Source organism: Nilaparvata lugens, chromosome 3 (genome assembly GCF_014356525.2).
Source record: "Nilaparvata lugens isolate BPH chromosome 3, ASM1435652v1, whole genome shotgun sequence".
Taxonomy (NCBI): Eukaryota; Metazoa; Arthropoda; class Insecta; order Hemiptera; family Delphacidae; genus Nilaparvata; species Nilaparvata lugens.
In genome coordinates, this window is record NC_052506.1 from 83,802,697 (window position 1) to 83,823,104 (window position 20,408).

The 20,408-nt window shown below is 36.7% G+C and overlaps 1 protein-coding gene across 7 annotated transcripts in view; it reads right to left on the reverse strand.

The window, feature by feature from the left end:
- Positions 1–20,408, reverse strand: part of LOC111054970 (liprin-beta-2) — a 192,933-nt gene that overhangs the window by 29,299 nt on the left and 143,226 nt on the right. For 2 of the 7 annotated variants that reach the window (XM_039424863.1, XM_039424865.1), the window contains 6 exons: positions 18,874–19,367; positions 16,203–16,382; positions 14,686–14,892; positions 11,500–11,595; positions 9,127–9,316; positions 2,695–2,830 (listed from right to left, as the gene is read on the reverse strand). In XM_039424863.1, the coding sequence (XP_039280797.1) occupies positions 2,695–2,830; positions 9,127–9,316; positions 11,500–11,595; positions 14,686–14,892; positions 16,203–16,382; positions 18,874–19,367 (1,303 nt within the window). The remainder of the gene's footprint in view (positions 1–2,694; positions 2,831–9,126; positions 9,317–11,499; positions 11,596–14,685; positions 14,893–16,202; positions 16,383–18,873; positions 19,368–20,408) is intronic. The other 5 variants (XM_039424869.1, XM_039424868.1, XM_039424866.1 and 2 more) reach the window with 3 other exon arrangements.

The window sequence follows — 20,408 nt, forward strand, 5'->3', positions numbered from 1 at the left end:
TATCTTTCTCCACTGCCATTATAACGTGCACCTCACTATAAGAACTTTGGGCCCAATACTTTATGGGACTAAAGGGTTCCGATATAAGAGAGAATGGGTTTTCGCCGGTAGAATCAGGTGTCTCTAAGAGGTGATTGGACATTGTTCTTCTACACAAAGGCGTTGAACACATAGAATTAGCGAGTCAATTGCAGGTCTATTAAACTATATATAAGTATTTATTCGATACACTTTATATCCTATACTATTAAACGAGCAACTTCTGTTTACATGTTTGGATGTTTAGATGTTTGTATTTCATCGGATCTTGAAAACGGCTCAAACGATTCTCACGAAATTCAGAACATAGGTTTATAATATAAAGATTCGATTGCACTAGGTCTCATCCCTGGGAAAACTCGCTGAATGACATTAAAAGGATAATTATTATTCATCCTTGGAAAAACAGCTGATAATTATTTCGTTGTCTGTTGGTGATGGAAGTGAGTGAGCGAGTTCATGTGTGTGGGACTGTATCAACATTATGACTCAGCTGTTGAACTTTTGTAATCGTTCAATCAGGTACTTGGTGCCGGTTGCAAAAAAGCCGGGTTATTTTCAATCCTGATTAATTCCAGTAGATCCATCTTTTTGAAAAGGTCTTCTCTGATTTGGTTCACGTGAAGTTAATCAGGATTAAAATTTAACCGGCTTTTGTGCAACTGGGCCTTTGTGAGGGAAATTTTTGCATTCCTCTGGGAATTAATCTCAATTTACTGTTATTAGATAGATCGTTTCTGAATGAACTATGAATGTTATTATAATTTCTTCTTTCGTAATAAATGTGTTATGCTTTTGTACTCCAGAGCAAAGCTCGGTACCCGATATTATTTATTAATATATGAAAATGTGAAACAATAGGCTATATAGTGAGATTCAGGTTATAAAGTCACCTGATTAACATTGGTTTGCTGTCCTTGTCTGTCATTAGACAGAGCATATAGCTTTATCCTTTTCCAACTCCGCACCGTTGCCAAGTTGTTTCCAGACTGTGTAGAAACATGATAAACTATCAAAATATTTCATCTCAATTATTAAAATTTATCAATAAAAATATATTTTCTTGAGAATTTTACTAGTCATTTTTTGTTGCAAATTTCATGTAGAATCTACGCTCTTCGACTGTTACACCTTTCGTGAGACACCTTATATATTTATTTATTTATTATGTTTTTATCGAAAGAGAGATTCTCTCGGATCTTTTGTTACACCTTTCCTGGGACACTTTGTATATTTATTTATTTATTCGGTTTTTATCGGCAGAGAGATTCTCTCGGATCTTTTGTTACACCCTTCCTGGGACACTCTGTATATTTACTTATTTATTAGGCTTTCATCAGCAAAGAGATCCTTTTGGATGTTCTACCTTTCCATATTACCCAATGTCAATTCTTACACTCAATTTATAGGTTATATATACCCTTCAGATGAGACCAATCAACAAAACAATATTACAATACTGTAAAATGCAATACAGGTATATGATGAATCATCAAAACAATATTAAAATGCAATATAGATATGGCCGTCTCATAAGTATGACGATGAAAGGAAGCAGAGCTGTGGTCAAGATTGATGGAAGTGTTACAGATGATTTTGAGATAAGAAGGGGACTGAGGCAAGGAGATGTGCTGTCAACCATGTTATTCAACGCAGTGCTGGAAAATATTATCAGAAAGGTGACCACCTACAACCCCGGGGGCACACTCTTCAACCGGATGTGCCAAATAATGGCTTATGCAGATTACGTGACCATACTAGCAAGAAACAGGAGGGAACTGACAGAGATCTATGAAAAGCTGGAACATGAGGCAAGAGAAGTAGGCCTGGAAATTAATATGCAGAAAACTAAAGTGATGGTTATGTCCAGGAGGCCAGTGAATAACGGAACGCAGATACAGTTATCAGGTAGAACCTTTGAGAAAGTGAAATCATTCAAGTACTTAGGCACCCTAATAACGGAAGAGAATAATGTAGCGGAAGAAGTGGATGCTAGGATAATGTCCGGAAATAGGGTGTATTTCGCCCTGCAGAATATCCTGAAGTCCAAGAATGTGTCAAAAAAGGCAAAATAAAAATTTACACAACAGTTTTAAGACCAATAGTGACATATGGGGCCGAAGCTTGGACATTGACTACAAGAGAAGAAGGTCTGCTTCAGAGATGGGAAAGAAGGATTTTAAGAAGAATTTTTGGAGCAATCAAGGAAAATGAAATATGGAGGATAAGAACAAATGAGGAACTAGAAAGATTGTTCGAGGAGACCAGTAGTTTATCTGTTGTGAAAAGTATGAGGCTGAGATGGGCTGGTCATGTGTGCAGAATGCCGGAAGGGAGGGTGCCAAGAATGGTGCTGGAAGGCAAACCCGGAGGAAGAAGATTACAAGGAAGACCAAGAAGCGGTGGGTTGACGATGTGGAAGAGGATTTGCGAAGAGTGGGTGTGAGAAGATGGAGAAGAACAGCAGAATGTCGAGAGGGGTGGAAGGATGTGGTTGTGAAGGCTAAGGCACTACATGGGCTGTAGTGCCAATAATGATGATGATGAATATAGATATGGCAAATTATTTGCCAGTATATGGCAAATTAACAAATCAATTTTTAAAAACGAATTCAATGCTTGAGAACGAATCAACCAACAAATTAAGCTACATACCTTGTGAATATCTTCTTTATTCCTCGGGCCTTGTTCATTTGCAGACTGGGCGTGGAATTTTGCGAATAGTTTCCATTGGCATTTGACACATCGGCTTCTGATGCTGTGTCACTTATCACAACTGTTTCCGATTCGGCTGCAAACCGAAAACGGACATAATTTAGAAAAAAATTATTTTGAAAAATTGAAATCAAGAGAGCATTTTATGAAGGTAGGCCTAATATTTACATGACAATTTATTTCGGACATGTTATTCATTATCTAAATTTGGGAACAGAATAGTTTTGGGCCATGCCTGTTGTTCTTTCCCGATCATATTTTTATAAATCCACAAATAAATAAATAAATTTCCCAGTCAATCAATTGTGGCGGACTAAACTGAACTAACCTGACATCGTATATGGATAAAAATAATGACATTTTTATTTTTGGTGATATAGGGCAACTACCGTTCAAGATGGAGAATTGAGGATAAATTTTTATGTATTATTCCAAACCAATCTATAAGAATGGCAAAAAACGTATGACAAATTGTTTGAAAATGAGAACAGTAAGCAAAAAAGTGGACAAAAAATTCCAGGTAGGGGAAATTTCGTCTTGGAACAAAGACTTAGTTAATTCTAAGGCCCATTCCACACCAAAGCTGGGCCGGGCCGGGCCGAGTCGAGCAGAATCAGCTGGAGGCGGATTGGCCGAGCGGAATCCGCCTGCGTTCGCACTGAAGCCGATTCACTCAGTAGGTTTACTAGCCTTGTAGTGAGAACTCACTACCTGGGAAGATCCAACTAAACTGAAAGAAGACAGAGTCCGCTTGGCCGAAAACGCTCGAGTTGGGCGTCAAGCCGACTGCACAAATCCGCTCGGCCCGGCGTTGATTTGAATGCTCCCGACTAAATCCTGCATAGTTAGCGCGCAGGATTATTCGGCGCGCAGTTATTCCGCTCGGCTCGGCTCGGCTCGGCCCAGCTTTGGTGTGAAACCCCACTTAGTTTGGAAAGATTCTATCATTCAAAATACTGGGGTGCTACAAGAATACATAATGGAGCTGCAATTTATCAACAATATACTAATATAAATAATTTGTATAGAAACTAAAACAATAATAAACAACAGAATAGGGTATTTATTGACTGTTTAAACTGAGAATTAAACGAGAAAGAAAAATGAGTATTGTTGAAAAACGACAAATTTGACTTTATCACAATGAAATCTGATATATTTTAGAAATTGTATTAATTCTACCAATATGTACATAGTTAGTTACCATAGCTTTGTATATACAACTGCAATAATATATGTTTTAGTAATAATACTTCCAATAGATAAATGCATTTCATTTCAACAAAATAAGCTTTCATGATAAAATAAAACATTTTCATGCGAAATTCCAAATAAAAAAAATATTAATTAATAATGCTATGAAACTGAAACATGTTAAAAACAACAAGCGTTTATAAAGGTAAACCAAGACTACAAAATAATACATATTGAGGCAAAATGAGTAGAATAATGTTCAATTATACAAACGATTTATTTAAAAATTAAATAGTGTATTAATGTAAAATAACAACCGTATTAATGCAGAAAAACACAACTTATTAATAGATAAATAATTGGTGATTAATAAAAAGTGAAGCAAATTCAAATATGAATTGAATACAGCGGCCGTGGAATATACTGATACTGGGTTGTACCAGACGAGATCTCATCAATCCTAGATCAGTGGATCCAAGACAGTTGATCACATTTTATGCAACCCAAGGTTAACTAGCGCCGCAGTGCAGGATGGTTTCTCACAGCTTGGCGTTGTTGTCATTCGAGATGGGTGTCTGGCTTCGAAGTGTTTCGGCCGCATTGCAGGATGACTGTTGACAGTTGCCGGAAGATCAACAGCTGGGTTTTTTCGTTATTTTTTATGATAGAGAAATTCTGATTGCAGATTCGTTCTCAGCGACCCCAAGTTTAGCCTGAAGGCTCAGAATGTCAACAATATTTTTAAATAATTAAAAATCATTATGAAAAGTCATTAATATGGTAGTACACCACGTTTCTGGAAACTTTTTACTGGTGATTGGAGTTATTATTGACACACAAAAATAAAAATAGTCGTGAGAAAGAAAACTGCTGATGAACGCGAATAAGACCGTCACTCCATTGTTCTATTGTCTCGGCTGCTTGGCTGAGCCTGGCTGGAGGGATCAAATAACCGACTGGATTGATCTTTCGTCTGTCCGCTAGGCGGAACTACGCCGACCATTGCTGGGTGGAAGATGTTACTGCGGCCGCTCGCATTCCCACCAACGCTGCTATTATTTGCTGTCTCAGCGCCTAGTCCGATTCAGCCAAGCAACCAGCCTGCACTGCGGAGCTAGGTTTACTGCGGCCGCTCGCATTCCCACCAACGCTGCTATTACTTGCTGTCTCAGCGCCTAGTCCGAGTCAGACAAGCATCCAGCCTGCACTGCGGAGCTAGGTTAAGTGCTTTCGCACTGAAGCCGATTCACTCAGTAGGTTTTCTAGCCTTGTAGTGAGAACTCACTACCTGGGAAGATCCAACGAAACTAAAAGAAGGCAGAATCCGCTTGGCCGAAAACGCTCGAGTTGGGCGTCAAGCCGATTGCACAAATCCGCTCGGCTCGGCCCGGCGTTGATTTGAATGCTCCCGACTAAATCCTGCATAGTTAGCGCGCACGCGGGTTCCGCTCGGCTCGGCTCGGCTTGGCCCAGCTTTGGTGTGAAACCCCATTTAGTGTGGAAAGATTCTATCATTCAAAATACTGGGGTGCTACAAGAATACATTATGAATCTGCAATTTATTAACAATATACTAATGTAGATAATTTTGATAGAAACTAAAACAATAATAAACAACAGAATAGGGTATTTATTGACTGCTTGAACTGAGAATCAACCGAGAGAAGGAAAAATTATTACTGTTGGAAAAAATTGGGGAACGTCAAATTTGACTTTATCACAATAAAATCTGATATATTTTTGAATTTGTATTAATTCTACCAATATGTACATAGTTAGTTACCATAGCTTTGTATATACAACTGCAATAATACATGTTTTAGTAATAATACTTCCAATAGATTACTGCATTTCATTTCAACAAAATAAGCTTTCATGATAAAATAAAACATTTTCATGCGAAATTCCAAATAAAAAAAATATTAATTAATAATGCTATGAAACTGAAACATGTTAAAAACAACAAGCGTTTTTAATGGTAAACCAAGACTACAAAATAATACATATTGAGGCAAAATAAGTAGAATAATGTTCAATTATACAAACGATGTATTAAAAAATAAAATAGTGTATTAATGTAAAATAACAACCGTATTAATGCAGAAAAACACAACTTATTAATAGATAAATAATTGGTGATTAATAAAAAGTGAAGCAAATTCAAATATGAATACAGCGGCCGTGGAATATACTGATACTGGGTTGTACCAGACGAGATCTCATCAATCCTAGATCAGTGGATCCAAGACAGTTGATCACATTTTATGCAACCCAAGGTTAATAAGTAGAAGGTTAACAACTATTAATCAGATGATCCTAGTTTAATGTCGACGTGATGACGTGCAACTTCCACAAAGGGTTTTGTGGCAGAGAGGACCAGGAGTCCTAACTCCGCCCTAATAAAGGCATATAATCAATCAATCAACTTTATTTTTTCGAAATCTTTAACATGTAAAGATTAGTCTCTTATTAATAAATCATATGATTTATTAAAGATTTCATACCTAACATCCATAAAGCTGGGCTTCCACATATCAGTATCAGTGTACAAGTTTATCCGGTACAGTGAAAATATCATTTCAATGAGTTTTAATGGGAGTATTCATACTCGCTTTGCTGGGGTGAGTGTATGTCCCAATAGAACACATGGGAATAATATTTTCACTGTACTTGACATGTTCACTGACAATGTTATTATAGGAATCCGTCTTCAGAGTACATGTATGAGATAAATAATGACAGAGACGTCGTGTAATTGATCTACAATTAACTGCTGAATATTCAACCTTCTATCTAATAACCTTGGGTAGGTACCACCATAGAGAAAATATAGCATAAGAAGATTTCTCATGGTATATGTTGTTTATGTATCAAATTTCACTGTTAACTCCAACCTATTTCGTGAAGCTATGTGATATTGGTAGTCTCCCCAAATTTCACTGTTAACTCAAGCCGATAGTCCTAGTAGTTTTTTTTTGCGAAGCTATGTGATGCTCTCATAATTTGCCGTTCTTACACTCTCAGCCGGCCAAAACAGTAATTGACCGAGCGAAGTGAGGTCTAAGATTCAAGTCGACGGTTTTGCATTTCTCTTTATGTTTATATGTTTTTATAGTTTTATGTTTATATTTATGTTACACATTCACAGCGAAACACGGCAATAGATTTTCATGAAATTTGACAGGTATGTTCCTTTTTTAATTTCGCGTCGACGTATATATAAGGTTTTTTAAATTTTGCATTTTAAGGATAATACAAAAGGAAAAGGAGTCTCCTTCGAACGTCAGTATTACCGTAAACATCCGACTATAGAACTATTCATTTTAAATCAACTGTCGAGTGGATTATTATTTGCATGCAATTAATATCTCAATTTAATTTGGTAAAAATCAGCTGTCGTGTGGACTATTAATTGCATGCGTCATTGTATACAATTTTTATGCACATTTTTGATACACCAACTTGGTGTATCAAAAATGCCAACAGTTCAGCCCAAGTTGAAAGCAGAGAAAGGTCGAGAGAAAATACTATATTATTCTAGTCATAATTGGATGCGTCATTGCATGCAATTAATAACTAGAATAATATAGTATTTTCTCTCGACCTTTCTCTGCTTTCAACTTGGGCTGACCTGTTGCCAGTATGTCTTGAAGGAGAGATTAGCTTTTGGCATTTTTGATACACCAACCCCAACAGCCATTAGCTGATTACACACTGATATCTCGCCGACACGACAGTACAGACAGAATTTACTCTGATGAACAGTATAAGAGGAGGCTGTGGTTTATAACTGCGCGAGGTTTACTGTTCACAGAACTACTAGTATTAGACAGTAATCGGATTGAGTTAACAAAACCTCAGCTTGTTATTTGGAACATGAACGTCCTATACCATGGGATATCTTCTCATGCTATAATTTCTTCAAGTTACCACCCAGTATAAACACAACAAAACCAAAACGAACGAAGCAGCGTTCATGCTATCAAACAATCCACTCCAAACTGTCAGCATAGGGAAGCGTAGGTGTTATTTACGAGGAATGCCAACAGTTCAAAGTGAAGCTGCATTTACACCAAAGTTATTAACAAAATGTTAATAACTCAATCCTTATAGATTCTACTAGATTGATCGGAACTTGACAAACACATGTTCATCATGTGTATGATAAGTTATGTTCAATCTAATAGAATCTATAAGGCTAGCTTCACACGCTTTCGGTTTCATTCGGTTCGGTTCGTTTTCGGTTCGGTTCGGTTCGTTACCGAAAACGAATGAGGCTTTCATACATGTCAGGTTTTAATTCGTACGGTTCTAATTAGGTATTTCCTTCTCAAACACAGCTGTGTTTGGATTTTCACAGTTCATGCTGGTATATTTAAATATAACAGCTGGTGTTAAATTGTAAGATGTTATTTCTTGAACAACAAATTTTTTTAAGTTAATCAAAAATTGTGAATTATTTGAATAGTTTCTTTTTGATTGTGTTAATTTTGGATGTTCAGAGAGATTATTTTTTTAAATTGAAAATTTGTTCCTTGTTATTCATATCTTTCATATTTTTTTAGCAAACTATTCATTGAGAAAATAAATTCTGTGAACCAACAGAAATGAATTGACCATATTATTTTGACTTGGAAAATTTTGAAACAGATAATCACGATATCAGGTTAAAATAAAAACAAAAAAGGCAAGCGTGTGTAAAAGACTTTGTTTTTCCTGTTTCCCCAGCAACGAATTCGATATAATGAAACCTATTCGTGTCGAGGGGGCGTTCGGTGCTATGCGGTTGCTATTCGGTACCGAATTCAAACCGAATTACCGTTTCACACTTATCGGAATTTGCCGAAGACGAACCGAACCGAACTGAAAGTGTGTGAAAGTAACCTTTCGTTAGCAACGAATTGAAACCTGATGGAATTTATTAGAGTCAAGTGGGCGATCGGTTCTATGCGGTTTCTATTCGGTATCGAATTCAAACCGAATTAACGTTTCACACTTATCGGAGTTTGCCGAAGACGAATTGAATGAGTGTGTAACTAGCCTAAGGATTAAGTTATTAACAATGGTCTAAACGCAGCTTAAATCTTGCAAACATGCCGGATGGTTGGTGGGTTGCTAGTAGTCAGTCAGGCGGCCGATAACTTGAAACACACAAACAAGTTGTGTTGTGGATGTCACCTAAATTTGGCACCGATGAGCAGCGGTCGCCAGAATGGCTGAGCAAGTACAAGTGCTGATTCCTACCAAAAGCGACGCGGTTCTTCAGCGCGGTTGCGGTTGGCTGGTCGGCGGTCGCCGCTGCTTGCAAATGGTGCTGACGCGGCAGACTGCTGTACTGCGGGTTGCCTAGTCGCGTCTGGAAGCCGGTCTGCAACACACCAGTCACTAGATACAGTACCAGTTCACCAGACTAAACAAAGTATAAGCATAGAGAACAAATACAATTATTCATAATTTATTTTATTTCATTGTTCGTTCTGTTATCGAATTATTTATTTATTCAATCATTTTACATAACGCAACTTCCATAAAAGTACCGCAGACTTTAGCCCAATACGGTTCCAAAACCAATTTATACGACAGTCCAAATGTAGCTGAGTTAAGTGACTCACATTTTTTAATTACACACTACAATTTTATGTTTCAACGCCAATAGTGTCATCTTGAGTGTTGATATTTGACTATAACTTTGTGTTTTCATAAATCATAATTTAGTAGATGTACCAGGTTACTGTACATCATCTGAAGTAATTTGGTCTATTATGAAGTTTTCGGCTTTCTCAACAATTATTGATAATTATTAATTATTCAAGTTGTAGGTTATTTATGAATGGTTAATTCAATACTCTCATCACTACTGTATTTCTCTTTATTCTGTTTAATTGATAAGGTACTTTTGTTTTTCTTTTAATTTTCAATGTACTCATTTAGTTTATTTTTGTATGATTTATTAGTATCTTTGAATGTACCTTTAAAACGGTTGGATATATCGATGTACCTTTTTACTTTCCTTGCCCTATTACCATAGGTAAGGAAAAGTATTGCTTTCCAGAAAAATTTAAGGTACCCTAATTTCATGTTTTCTATACGTTTCATTACTTTCCTTGCCCTATTACCATAGGTAAGGAAAGCATTGCTTTCCAAAAAAATTTAAGGTACCCTAATTTCATGTTTTCTATACGTTTCATTACTTTCCTTACCTATTACCATAGGTAAGGAAAGTATTGCTTTCCAAAAAAATTCAAGGTACCCTAATTTCATGTTTTCTATACGTTTCAAGGTCCCCTGAGTCCAAATTCATGATTTTTGGGTGTTGGTATGTGTGTGTGTGTATGTGTGTGTGTGTGTGTGTGTGTGTGTGTGTGTGTGTGTGTGTGTGTGTGTGTGTGTGTGTGTGTGTGTGTGTGTGTGTGTATGTGTGTGTGTGTGGTGTGTGTGTGTGGTGTGTGTGTGTGTGTGTGTGGTGTGTGTGTGTGTGTGTGTGTGTGTGTGTGTGTGTGTGTGTGTGTGTGTGTGGTGTGTGTGTGGTGTGGTGTGTGTGGTGTGTGTGTGTGTGTGTGGTGTGTGTGTGTGTGTGTGTGTGTGTGTGTGTGTGTGTGTGGTGTGTGTGTGTGTGTGTGTGTGTGTGTTGTGTGTGTGTGTGGTGTGTGTGTGTGTGTGTGTGTGTGTGTGTGTGGTGTGTGTGTGGTGTGTGTGTGTGGTGTGTGTGTGTGTGTGTGGTGTGTGTGTGTGGTGTGTGTGTGTGTGTGTATGTATGAGTGTATGTGCGTCTGTGTACACGAAATCTCATCCCCCAATTTACGGATTGACTTGAAATTTGGAACGTAAGGTCCTTACAATATAAGGATCCGACACGAACAATTTCGATCAAATGTGATTCGAGATGGCGGCTAAAATGGCGAAAAAGTTGTCAAAAACAGGGTTTTTCCCGATTTTCTCGAAAACGGCTCCAACGATTTTGATCAAATTTATACCTAAAATAGTCATTGATGAGCTATATCAACTGCCACAAGTCCCATATCTGTAAAATTTTCAGGAGTTCCGCCCCATCTATGCAAAGTTTGATTTTAGATTCTCAATTATCAGGCTTCAGATACATTTTAAACAAAAAAAAATTAATGGAAAAGATTGAGCATGAGAATCTCTACAGTTAATGTTCAGTAACATTTTTACCTAAAATTAAAAATAAGTTCGAAATTCGAGAAAATGTGATTATCCAATAATTGCAAACTGTTGGCAACTGTTGATTCTATTAAATGATTAACTATGAAGAGATAGCAGAGCTCGTGTGTCTCCAGTGTTATTGCCCTGTCACCAGCTGGCTCAAAACTTTGAATAGTAGACTTGAGATGCGCGGGAACACTAGCGTCAGGTGATCAATTTTCATAACGGCAAGGAAAGTTGTGTGAGTGCGCCACACCAGATTTTTAATTTTAAAGGTTACTAGAATTCTATTTTATGAATACAAGAAAGTAGCCGTGAATTCATACATTTCAAAAATTGGCGTTAAAATCAAAACTATTGATAGTATAAAAACATATATTGACATACCTGATGTAAAATTGGCGAAGAACTGTCTTCAGAAAGTTTTCTCACATTATTTTGTAGAATAGGACTTGGTGTCGGTGATGAATTGTAGTTATGACCCTGCGGAAAAATGTACAAAATCAGAGATAATACATAAATTACAATATTACCATTTTAAAACGGTCAACAATGTCATCAACAACAACAAAAACTGTAATAATATTTGTAGCATTAATGTATTCGTAACAGTAAAATTTGGAGCAAAATGTGAACACTTTTTTCATAATTTCAAGCAAAAACCGTTGCAGGTAAAACAGGTTATCTCTGTATTGTGAGTTCATAACTATTATGAGAATTTGTTAATAGATAAATTGGTTGGATTGAATAAAGTGCCTTAATGATTATAACTACCTTGCAAATTCATTTAAAAAGGGTAAAGTTTGTAACAATATCGATATCAATAATACTGTTAAATAAATGATTGATTTATAATCTACTAGCCGTCAGGCTCGCTTCGCTCGCCATATCCGTCTAGCCAGGGGGCTCCTCCCCCTGGACCCCCGACTGAATCGTCCAGGAGTGAGACCAGAAGGCTCGCTTCGCTCGCCTTCATTTTTCATTTGAACACTTTATCATATGTTAGAACGATCCAGTCGGCGGTCCAGACTAAACGTCTGGCTAAACGGATATGGCGAGCGAAGCGAGCCTGACGGCTAGTAATATTATATTCCCAGGATTGAAGTAGCAGTGACCAATCAATTTTTCCGCAATAAATGCATTTAAATCTTCAACTTGGTGCCAACCTAACAAAGTCAACTCAACTTAATGCCAACCTGACAAAATTATCAATTTAGTTGCCAGTTAACAACTGTTTCGAAGAGGTACTCTATCTAGATTATAGTTCTATAGTAACATATGATATGGAAATTTCAATTATAATTAAGAGATTCGGAGAAGAAGAATATACATGCTAAAAGACGAACTTTAAGCCCTTAAAAACCACCCTTAGAGTTAAAATATTGCCAAAAGATTTCTTAGTGCGCCTCTAAAGGGCCAACTGATCATACCTACCAAATTTGAACGTTTTTGGTCCGGTAGATTTTTAGTTCTGCGAGTGAGTGAGTGAGTGAGTGAGTGAGTCAGTCAGTAAGTGAGTGCCATTTCGCTTTTATATATATAGAAGAAGAAGATAATATAATAAAGGAAAGTATTGACTTATACACGAACGGGATAGGAAATTCACGAATGACGCATCATCACGTCTGAACTACTGGAATGATTAACTTGAAATTTTGCATATAGATTCTTAATTTACCGAGGATGGTTATAGGCCTATTTTCAATTCTTCAAGATTTCATTACGTCAAGTTTTCAATTAGACCCTTACGGAGCATGGGTTACCTGCTAGTTATTAAATAATAAATGAGCAATAAAAAATTATATTTCTTTTGTATATAGAACTATAAATTTTTATATAATAAAACTATAATTTTTATATGCGAATGACGCATCATCACGTCTGAAGTATTGGACTGATGACTTGAAATTTTGCATACAGGTTCTTAATTTGCCAAGGATGGTTATAGGTCTATATGAAATAAACAATATTTGTATAAATATTATAAGTATTATATTTATAGGTCAGGTCTTCAAGATTTCAGTACCAGGTAAAGGTTTCAGTTTGTCAAGTTTTTAATCAGACTCTTGCGGAGCACGGGTTACCTGCTAGTATAAGATAAACATAATGATGGATAAATGATTGATTAAATTGATTGAATGTATCTTCGATAGTATAAACTTTGATGGTAACTAACAACTTTGATATGAGAATCAATCTTAAAATTAAGAATTCCTAACAGAAAACGGACATAAAATAGTATATTTCGCACCTAGAGCAGAAAATGAGATTTTTCCGGCTCGAAATCGGTTTTCAAAAGAAAACTAGAAAAGATTGAGAGCCGGAAAAACATTTTTGCCCGTGGTGCGAACGCTATTTTTCGCCACACACAAAAATAAACAATATATATATGAGAATAGTTGTTTACTAAGCACTTCCGAAAGCAGAAGTGGTAGGTGATAGCTCTAGCAAATCTGAGGTAATCTGAATATCAGGAAATTGTCCAAGTATTTTTATTTTTTATTCTGATTTGTCTAAATAACCTAAAAAGTGATGTTCAATAATTATGTGGGAGGTTGAGTTTATACTTTTTCATTCTTTCAAATGACAATAAGATGATATTATTATAAATGTTTTAATTATTGAATAATGAACACAAATAATGAAAAGTTTTTTGATCAGCTGTTTTTTGATCACCTTTCTTAGTTCCATTTTAGCGGCTGGAAAGGGTACTCTTTCCGGCCTAGGCCGGAAAGAAACCTGTTCTGACGTCAGACGAGAGTCGTCTGCAAACAATGTCTTTCAGATCTACGTAGGGACTGGAAAACAGCTGCTTTCTGTGCAGTGTGGCGAAAGCATTTTTACCTTGGTTAAAAGTTAAAGTTGTCATTACAGTGTATGGGAAAATTACTGAAGTTCAGACCAACTGGAATTAAACCTACCGAAATTATCCACAACAACTGAAAGCAGCGAGCAGCCAAATTCAAACGTCGCAAAGTAGTTTCAACTTTGAGTAGACAACTATGTGACTGTGGAATCTGAGGCTTGCCTAGTCAGTATGACTCAACTTTGTGAAGCGAAATTAAGACAAATTTAAACTTTGTCGCCAAGTGTGGATTAAATCGGGGGATGGTGTCACACAAGCTAACCTCCCCGAGGAGAAAGGAAACAAACAATGCTGAAACATTTATATAGTCTGCATGTCCAAAGTTGGATGCTTTCATAAGAATTCCAAGTAAAATAGTCAAGACTACAGATGTGGTCTAATATGAAGATCCCTAGTTTCACGATGCGGGGGCAGGCGAAAGTTGAAATAAGCCAACTGCGCATGCCAGATTGCTGTATTCATAATTACACTAGACTAGCAAGCTGTATAGTTAGGAATATAGCAATCAGGCATGCGCTTTGGTTTATTTCATCTTCCGTCCGTCCTGGTATAGAAAAACTAACGATCTTTTTATAAGACCTTACAATATTTTTATTACATCTAAGGATCTTTAAAGGATTTTTATTACCTAAGGATCTTTTTATTACATCTGTACATACTGGAAAGTTAACAGATGATTGTTGGGCTAGCGCTATTGTAATGCTTACATCTTGGGTGCGGTTGTTGGGCGTGGAGGCAAAGGGGGATACCCGTGGGGGTGCGGGGGGCGGCTTCTGGCGACGTCGCTCGTCGCCGAGGCGTTCACGCAGATCCACGTTCTCTCGCTCGAGGCACGCCTGTTGTCGCTTCAGCTCCGTTACGACCGCCAACAGCTCAAGTTTCTGCGTTTCCAGCGACGATCGTGTCAGCACCTCCTGCCGAAAAAACATCAAAATTGATATAGTGAGCTCCACGTTAAGCTGGTTTTTCGTTTGTGCGTAAATGCCGTCGTCGACCACGACAGGGAGAGAATCTCAGACTGGGTGGATTTCAATTTGTCTACATAACCTAAAAGATTATGTTCAATTATGTTTTAATGGGGCAGGTTGAGCTTATACTTTTTTATTCTTTTAAATGGCAATATGTTGATATTATTAAAATGTTTTATTCTTTAATAATAAAGACAAATAATGAAAAGTTATTTGATCAGCTGTTTTAGCACACTTGAAATTTGGACAATATGAATGTCAACAATGCTTGTCGTCATCGACTGCGGAAATTTACGCACAAACGAAAATTCACCTTTATAATGGCAGTATTTGATCAGGATTGGTGTTGCTATCCTTGCCTATCATCCGTGTATCATCTTCGTATCAACTTTGTGTCATCTTCTATACTTACAATAGAGTACCGATGTTTAACTTTATTTAATACAAACATGTTTAACATATTTTGGAATTCCCTAACCAGACTATCTATCTATGTGTAAGGGGGAGTTCCACGTTATTACATAAGCTTAATCCGCTCTTAGAAGAGAATAATAGAGAGTATAATTACAATGTAGATCTATTATTAAAATATGATTATAAAATTGATAATTTACAGTGATAATAAGTATTAGCCGACTATTTATTCATACAATAACGAATTTTGTAATTGAGATCGAGAGAGAACAACAGGTTTAACCAAAAACTGTTCACCTTCCAGAATGTTATACTCCGTTCAAAAAAAAACTTTTGACTTGGAGGAATATGCGGCGCAGAGAAATGGAGGGATATCAGCCAATTACTGTGATGGATAGAGTCATAGGTAGAAGCGCAGTTGCCAATTTGTTGATTAGAGTCAGTTGATTGGAGGGCTTTTAGAGAGGAAACTCCGTAAGTTTAACATGAGCGCTTGAATACTCACTAGAAATAAGAGGATGCTGGCCGGTTCAGAACGGCAACATCACCGCCGTTGTATCCCTACCTCTGTATGCCTTTTCTGCTGCGCATGTACATCCCAAGTCAGAAGTAATTTTGTACGAAGTATGATGATAAGTGAAATGTTCAAAAATATTGAAGGGTTGGCTGGCAACCATTCATTGTTCATTGAAACCTTATTTGAAACAGCTTTCCCAGCTTTGGATGCTTCTTCTTATGCCGATCAAATATAATTAATATTCATATTATCCTAAAGAATATTGATTAAATTTGTTTTTCCCCTAAATCATCTAATATTGAACGATTAGCTCGAGTAAACTCACCCTCTGCAACAGATTTTCAGCATTGGTTATTTGCTTTTTCTGTTCTTCGAGAGTCTTCTCAAGATCACTGATCTTCTCGCTTTGAGCTTCGATTTGGTCGTTGAGGACGGTCACCTGTAACGACAAAGACTGCTTGTCTCCCTCCAATCTCCTGAGCTGCTCGTCTGCTTCAGCTGGAGTCTGTAAAACATAAACAGCAACAAATTATTAGAAAATCTACTTTGAACTAAATTAAAACACTTTCTGAACAATAGAACAAAATCACTTCACAGAAGTCAAATCTAAATAAGTAAAGACTTTTGAAAGAAATTATGGTTGAGTGGATTCCTAGGCTCAGCTGAAACATAGTTTGAAATCACTCAGTGTATTTTCTAATGAATTCTCACGTCTCTGAAATTTTTAAAAACAAGATTTGAATAATAAATACTTATATCGTCAGAGGCAAGCAAGGATATAACGTAAGGCACAAGCCATACACATTTGTTATCAGTTTTACTAATAACACAACGAGTATTTTGGTGACACACAACACACAACTCATGCAATGAATATGTGTGATAAACAAAATATTGTGAATTTGTGTGAATAGCACACAAGTCACACAAGAAATATTGTGGAATTAGTATTACTAATATCACGATGTATATTGTTGGGCTCAACATATCTTTGAAAAATTTACAAATGAGTTTAGAATACATGAAAATATGATATACAAACATAGAAGCAAGACACAAGCCACCCGAATTTGTTAACTGTTATTGTTTCAGCTCCATAACATCTCCAAAAGTCTAGAAATGGGATTAGTAAATTCACAAGTGTATCTCAACACAAAATTAGTCATAGTTCATCTGAATATATGAGACACTTTGTAATGGAGCTGCTCGTCTGCTTCAGCTGGAGTCTGTAAAACATAAACAGCAACAAATTATTAGAAAATCTACTTTGAACTAAATTAAAACACTTTCTGAACAATAGAACAACATCACTTCACAGAAGTCAAATCTAAATAAGTAAAGACTTTTGAAAGAAATTATGGTTGAGTGGATTCCTAGGCTCAGCTGAAACATAGTTTGAAATCACTCAGTGTATTTTCTAATGAATTCTCACGTCTCTGAAATTTTTAAAAACAAGATTTGAATAATAAATACTTATATCGTCAGAGGCAAGCAAGGATATAACGTAAGGCACAAGCCATACACATTTGTTATCAGTTTTACTAACAACACAACGAGTATTTTGGTGACACACAACACACAACTCATGCAATGAATATGTGTGATAAACAAAATATTGTGAATTTGTGTGAATAGCACACAAGTCACACAAGAAATATTGTGGAATTAGTATTACTAATATCACGATGTATATTGTTGGGCTCAACATATCTTTGAAAAATTTACAAATGAGTTTAGAATACATGAAAATATGATATACAAACATAGAAGCAAGACACAAGCCACCCGAATTTGTTAACTGTTATTGTTTCAGCTCCATAACATCTCCAAAAGTCTAGAAATGGGATTAGTAAATTCACAAGTGTATCTCAACACAAAATTAGTCATAGTTCATCTGAATATATGAGACACTTTGTAATGGAGCTCCACATCTCTATAAAAAAATGAGTTGAGTAGAAACACAAAAATATCTCAACACGAAATGAATTAAAACACAAAAGCTATCTAAATGTGAAGTCTTCGTTAAAGCTGCACAGCATCTCTGAAAATCTAGACACCAAAACACAAGACACAAGCCATACAAATTCAATTACTGTGTTACATGAAGCTCAAAAGCACCTAAATTTGAATTTATAACAAACACAATCATATTCTAACACATTTTGTAATTAATCACTGAGCTATGCAATGACTGACAATATAAGTGATTTGATTTAGGTTCAGCCCCCTGGAAATCAACTTTTGTCGGGACACAAATTGAAACAGAATAAATAATTGAATAATTGAAACAGAATAGATATTGACTCTACCTTCAATATTTGTTCAACAGAGCCTTATTTATGTTAAGGAGAATTTGGAGAAGTTTGTGGAGCAGGGGGTAGTTCATAGCTACACTAGAAATAGGGGTAATTTGACTACTTATCGGTATACCTATTCTAGCACACAAAAAACATTTCTATTTTTATCAATAAAATTGTTTAATTCACTTCCTGAAGATCTTAGAAATATGGAGAATGGAACTTTTAAAATTCATATGAAACGTTTCTTAGCAGCTAACCCTTTAAACAAGATTGAAGATTTTTATACATTAGCTAGGAATATTCGGTTATAAGTTGAAAATCAGGTGACATATTATCATAGGGTACTGATAGTGTAACTTACTGATGTAATATATTTTTATTTTGTATCATGTTGTATATATTTGACACTTGTATTGTGTCTGATGACCTCAGATATTGCTGCAATAAAGATTCTATTCTATTCTATTCTAATCATATCCTGAGAATCTACTTCAGTAGTACACAAATTGAAACAAAATAAATCATTTTAAATCCTAACACATTTTGTAAATCATCACTGAGCTTGAATACAATAATAAAGCTACACAACCCTGAAAATCGATCTACTTTAGTAGATACACAAAATAAAGAAACAACATCGACAAGTTACATTAGTAGGCTAAAACACAAAATGAAACACACATTCGACCTCCTAACCTTGTTGAAATAGCGCAAAGGATACGACGACTGATCGTAGGGACAGAGCGCAGCTGTGGGAGGTGGTAGACTGTAGGGAAAGTGGCAACAGACAGTGTGCTGGTAACAGTCGAGACGTGGTGTGCTCCCGTAGTGTCTGTGGAAATCATAACCACCACCTGGCGGACAGCTTGGCAGACAGCTAGGCGGATAACGCGGATGTTCCGGCGCATGATTCTGTTGCGATTTGGACTTGCCATCGCGGTCTTTGCGATAAGAATGTCGATGGTTGCGGTCCAGACTGTTGGAGGCGGGGCGCCTGTAGACCACTTTAGGTTCTTCTGGTTTCTGATTGGCGGTGGCAGTGCACTTGTTGTAGATATCTTCGAACTCCTTCAGTACATAGCTACTTGATGAGTCCTCGTCGGCGTTAGTGTTCTCGTGTGGCCCGCCACCAGTTTTCGGGCAGTTTTTCACCCACTGAAAGTCTTCATCGCATTCGGTTGTGTTGTGTTCTGCAACAATTAAATCATACCAATTAATAATATTCTTTTTAAATTTAAATGAATCATCGAAATTACCAAGATGATTTCCAAAAAATAAATACGATTCAATACTCACAAAACTCATGTACGTATAGAAACTATAGTGAGGTCCACGTTATAATGACAGTATTTGATCAACTTTGGTTTTGCTATCCTTGTCCATCATTCGACAAAGCCGGTGTTACTATCCTTTTCTAGGTCCAGAATGATGCCAATTATGTTTTTGTTAGTGTAGAAATATAATTAATTAATGCAGAGAATCAACATCGCTATTCTTCTATCTTTATCCACTGCCATTATAACGTGGACCTCACTATAGAAATATTTTCTATAATTAATACATCAACGTTGCAAAAATTGAATGGGAATACTCTATACTCCGTACAAAAGTACTTTTAACTTGGAGGAATATGCGGCGCAGAGAAACGGAGGGAGATCAGCCAATTATAGTGATGGTTAGAGTCATAGGTGGTAGCGCAGTTGCCAATTTGTCGATTAGAATCAGTCGAGTCAGTGCTTGCAGAGAGGGAACTTCATATGCGTGTCATGAGCAGTTGAGCACTAACTAGATATTGATTCAGAACGCTGCCGCTTCAGCACGGCGACATCGCCGCCGCTGTATCTCTACTTTTCTCTGATCCGCATCCCTGCAAATAGGAACTATACTCCGAACAAAATTACTTTTGACTTGGGGGAATATGCGGCCCAGAAAAATGGAGGGAGATCAGACAATTACAGTGATGGCTAGAGTCATAGGCGGAAGCGCAGTTGCCAATTTGTTGATTAGAATCAGTCGAGTCAGTGCTTGCAGAGAGGAAACTTCGTAAGTTCATCATGAGCGCTTGAATACTCACTATAGTCCGTACAAATTCACTTCAGACTTGGAGGAATATGCATGCAGCGCAGAGAAATGGATAGAGATCAGCCAAAAACAGTGATTAATAGAGTCATAGGTAGAAGTGCAGTTGCCAGTTTTGCGGTCAGGAGGCATATCCCTCCAAGTCGGAACTA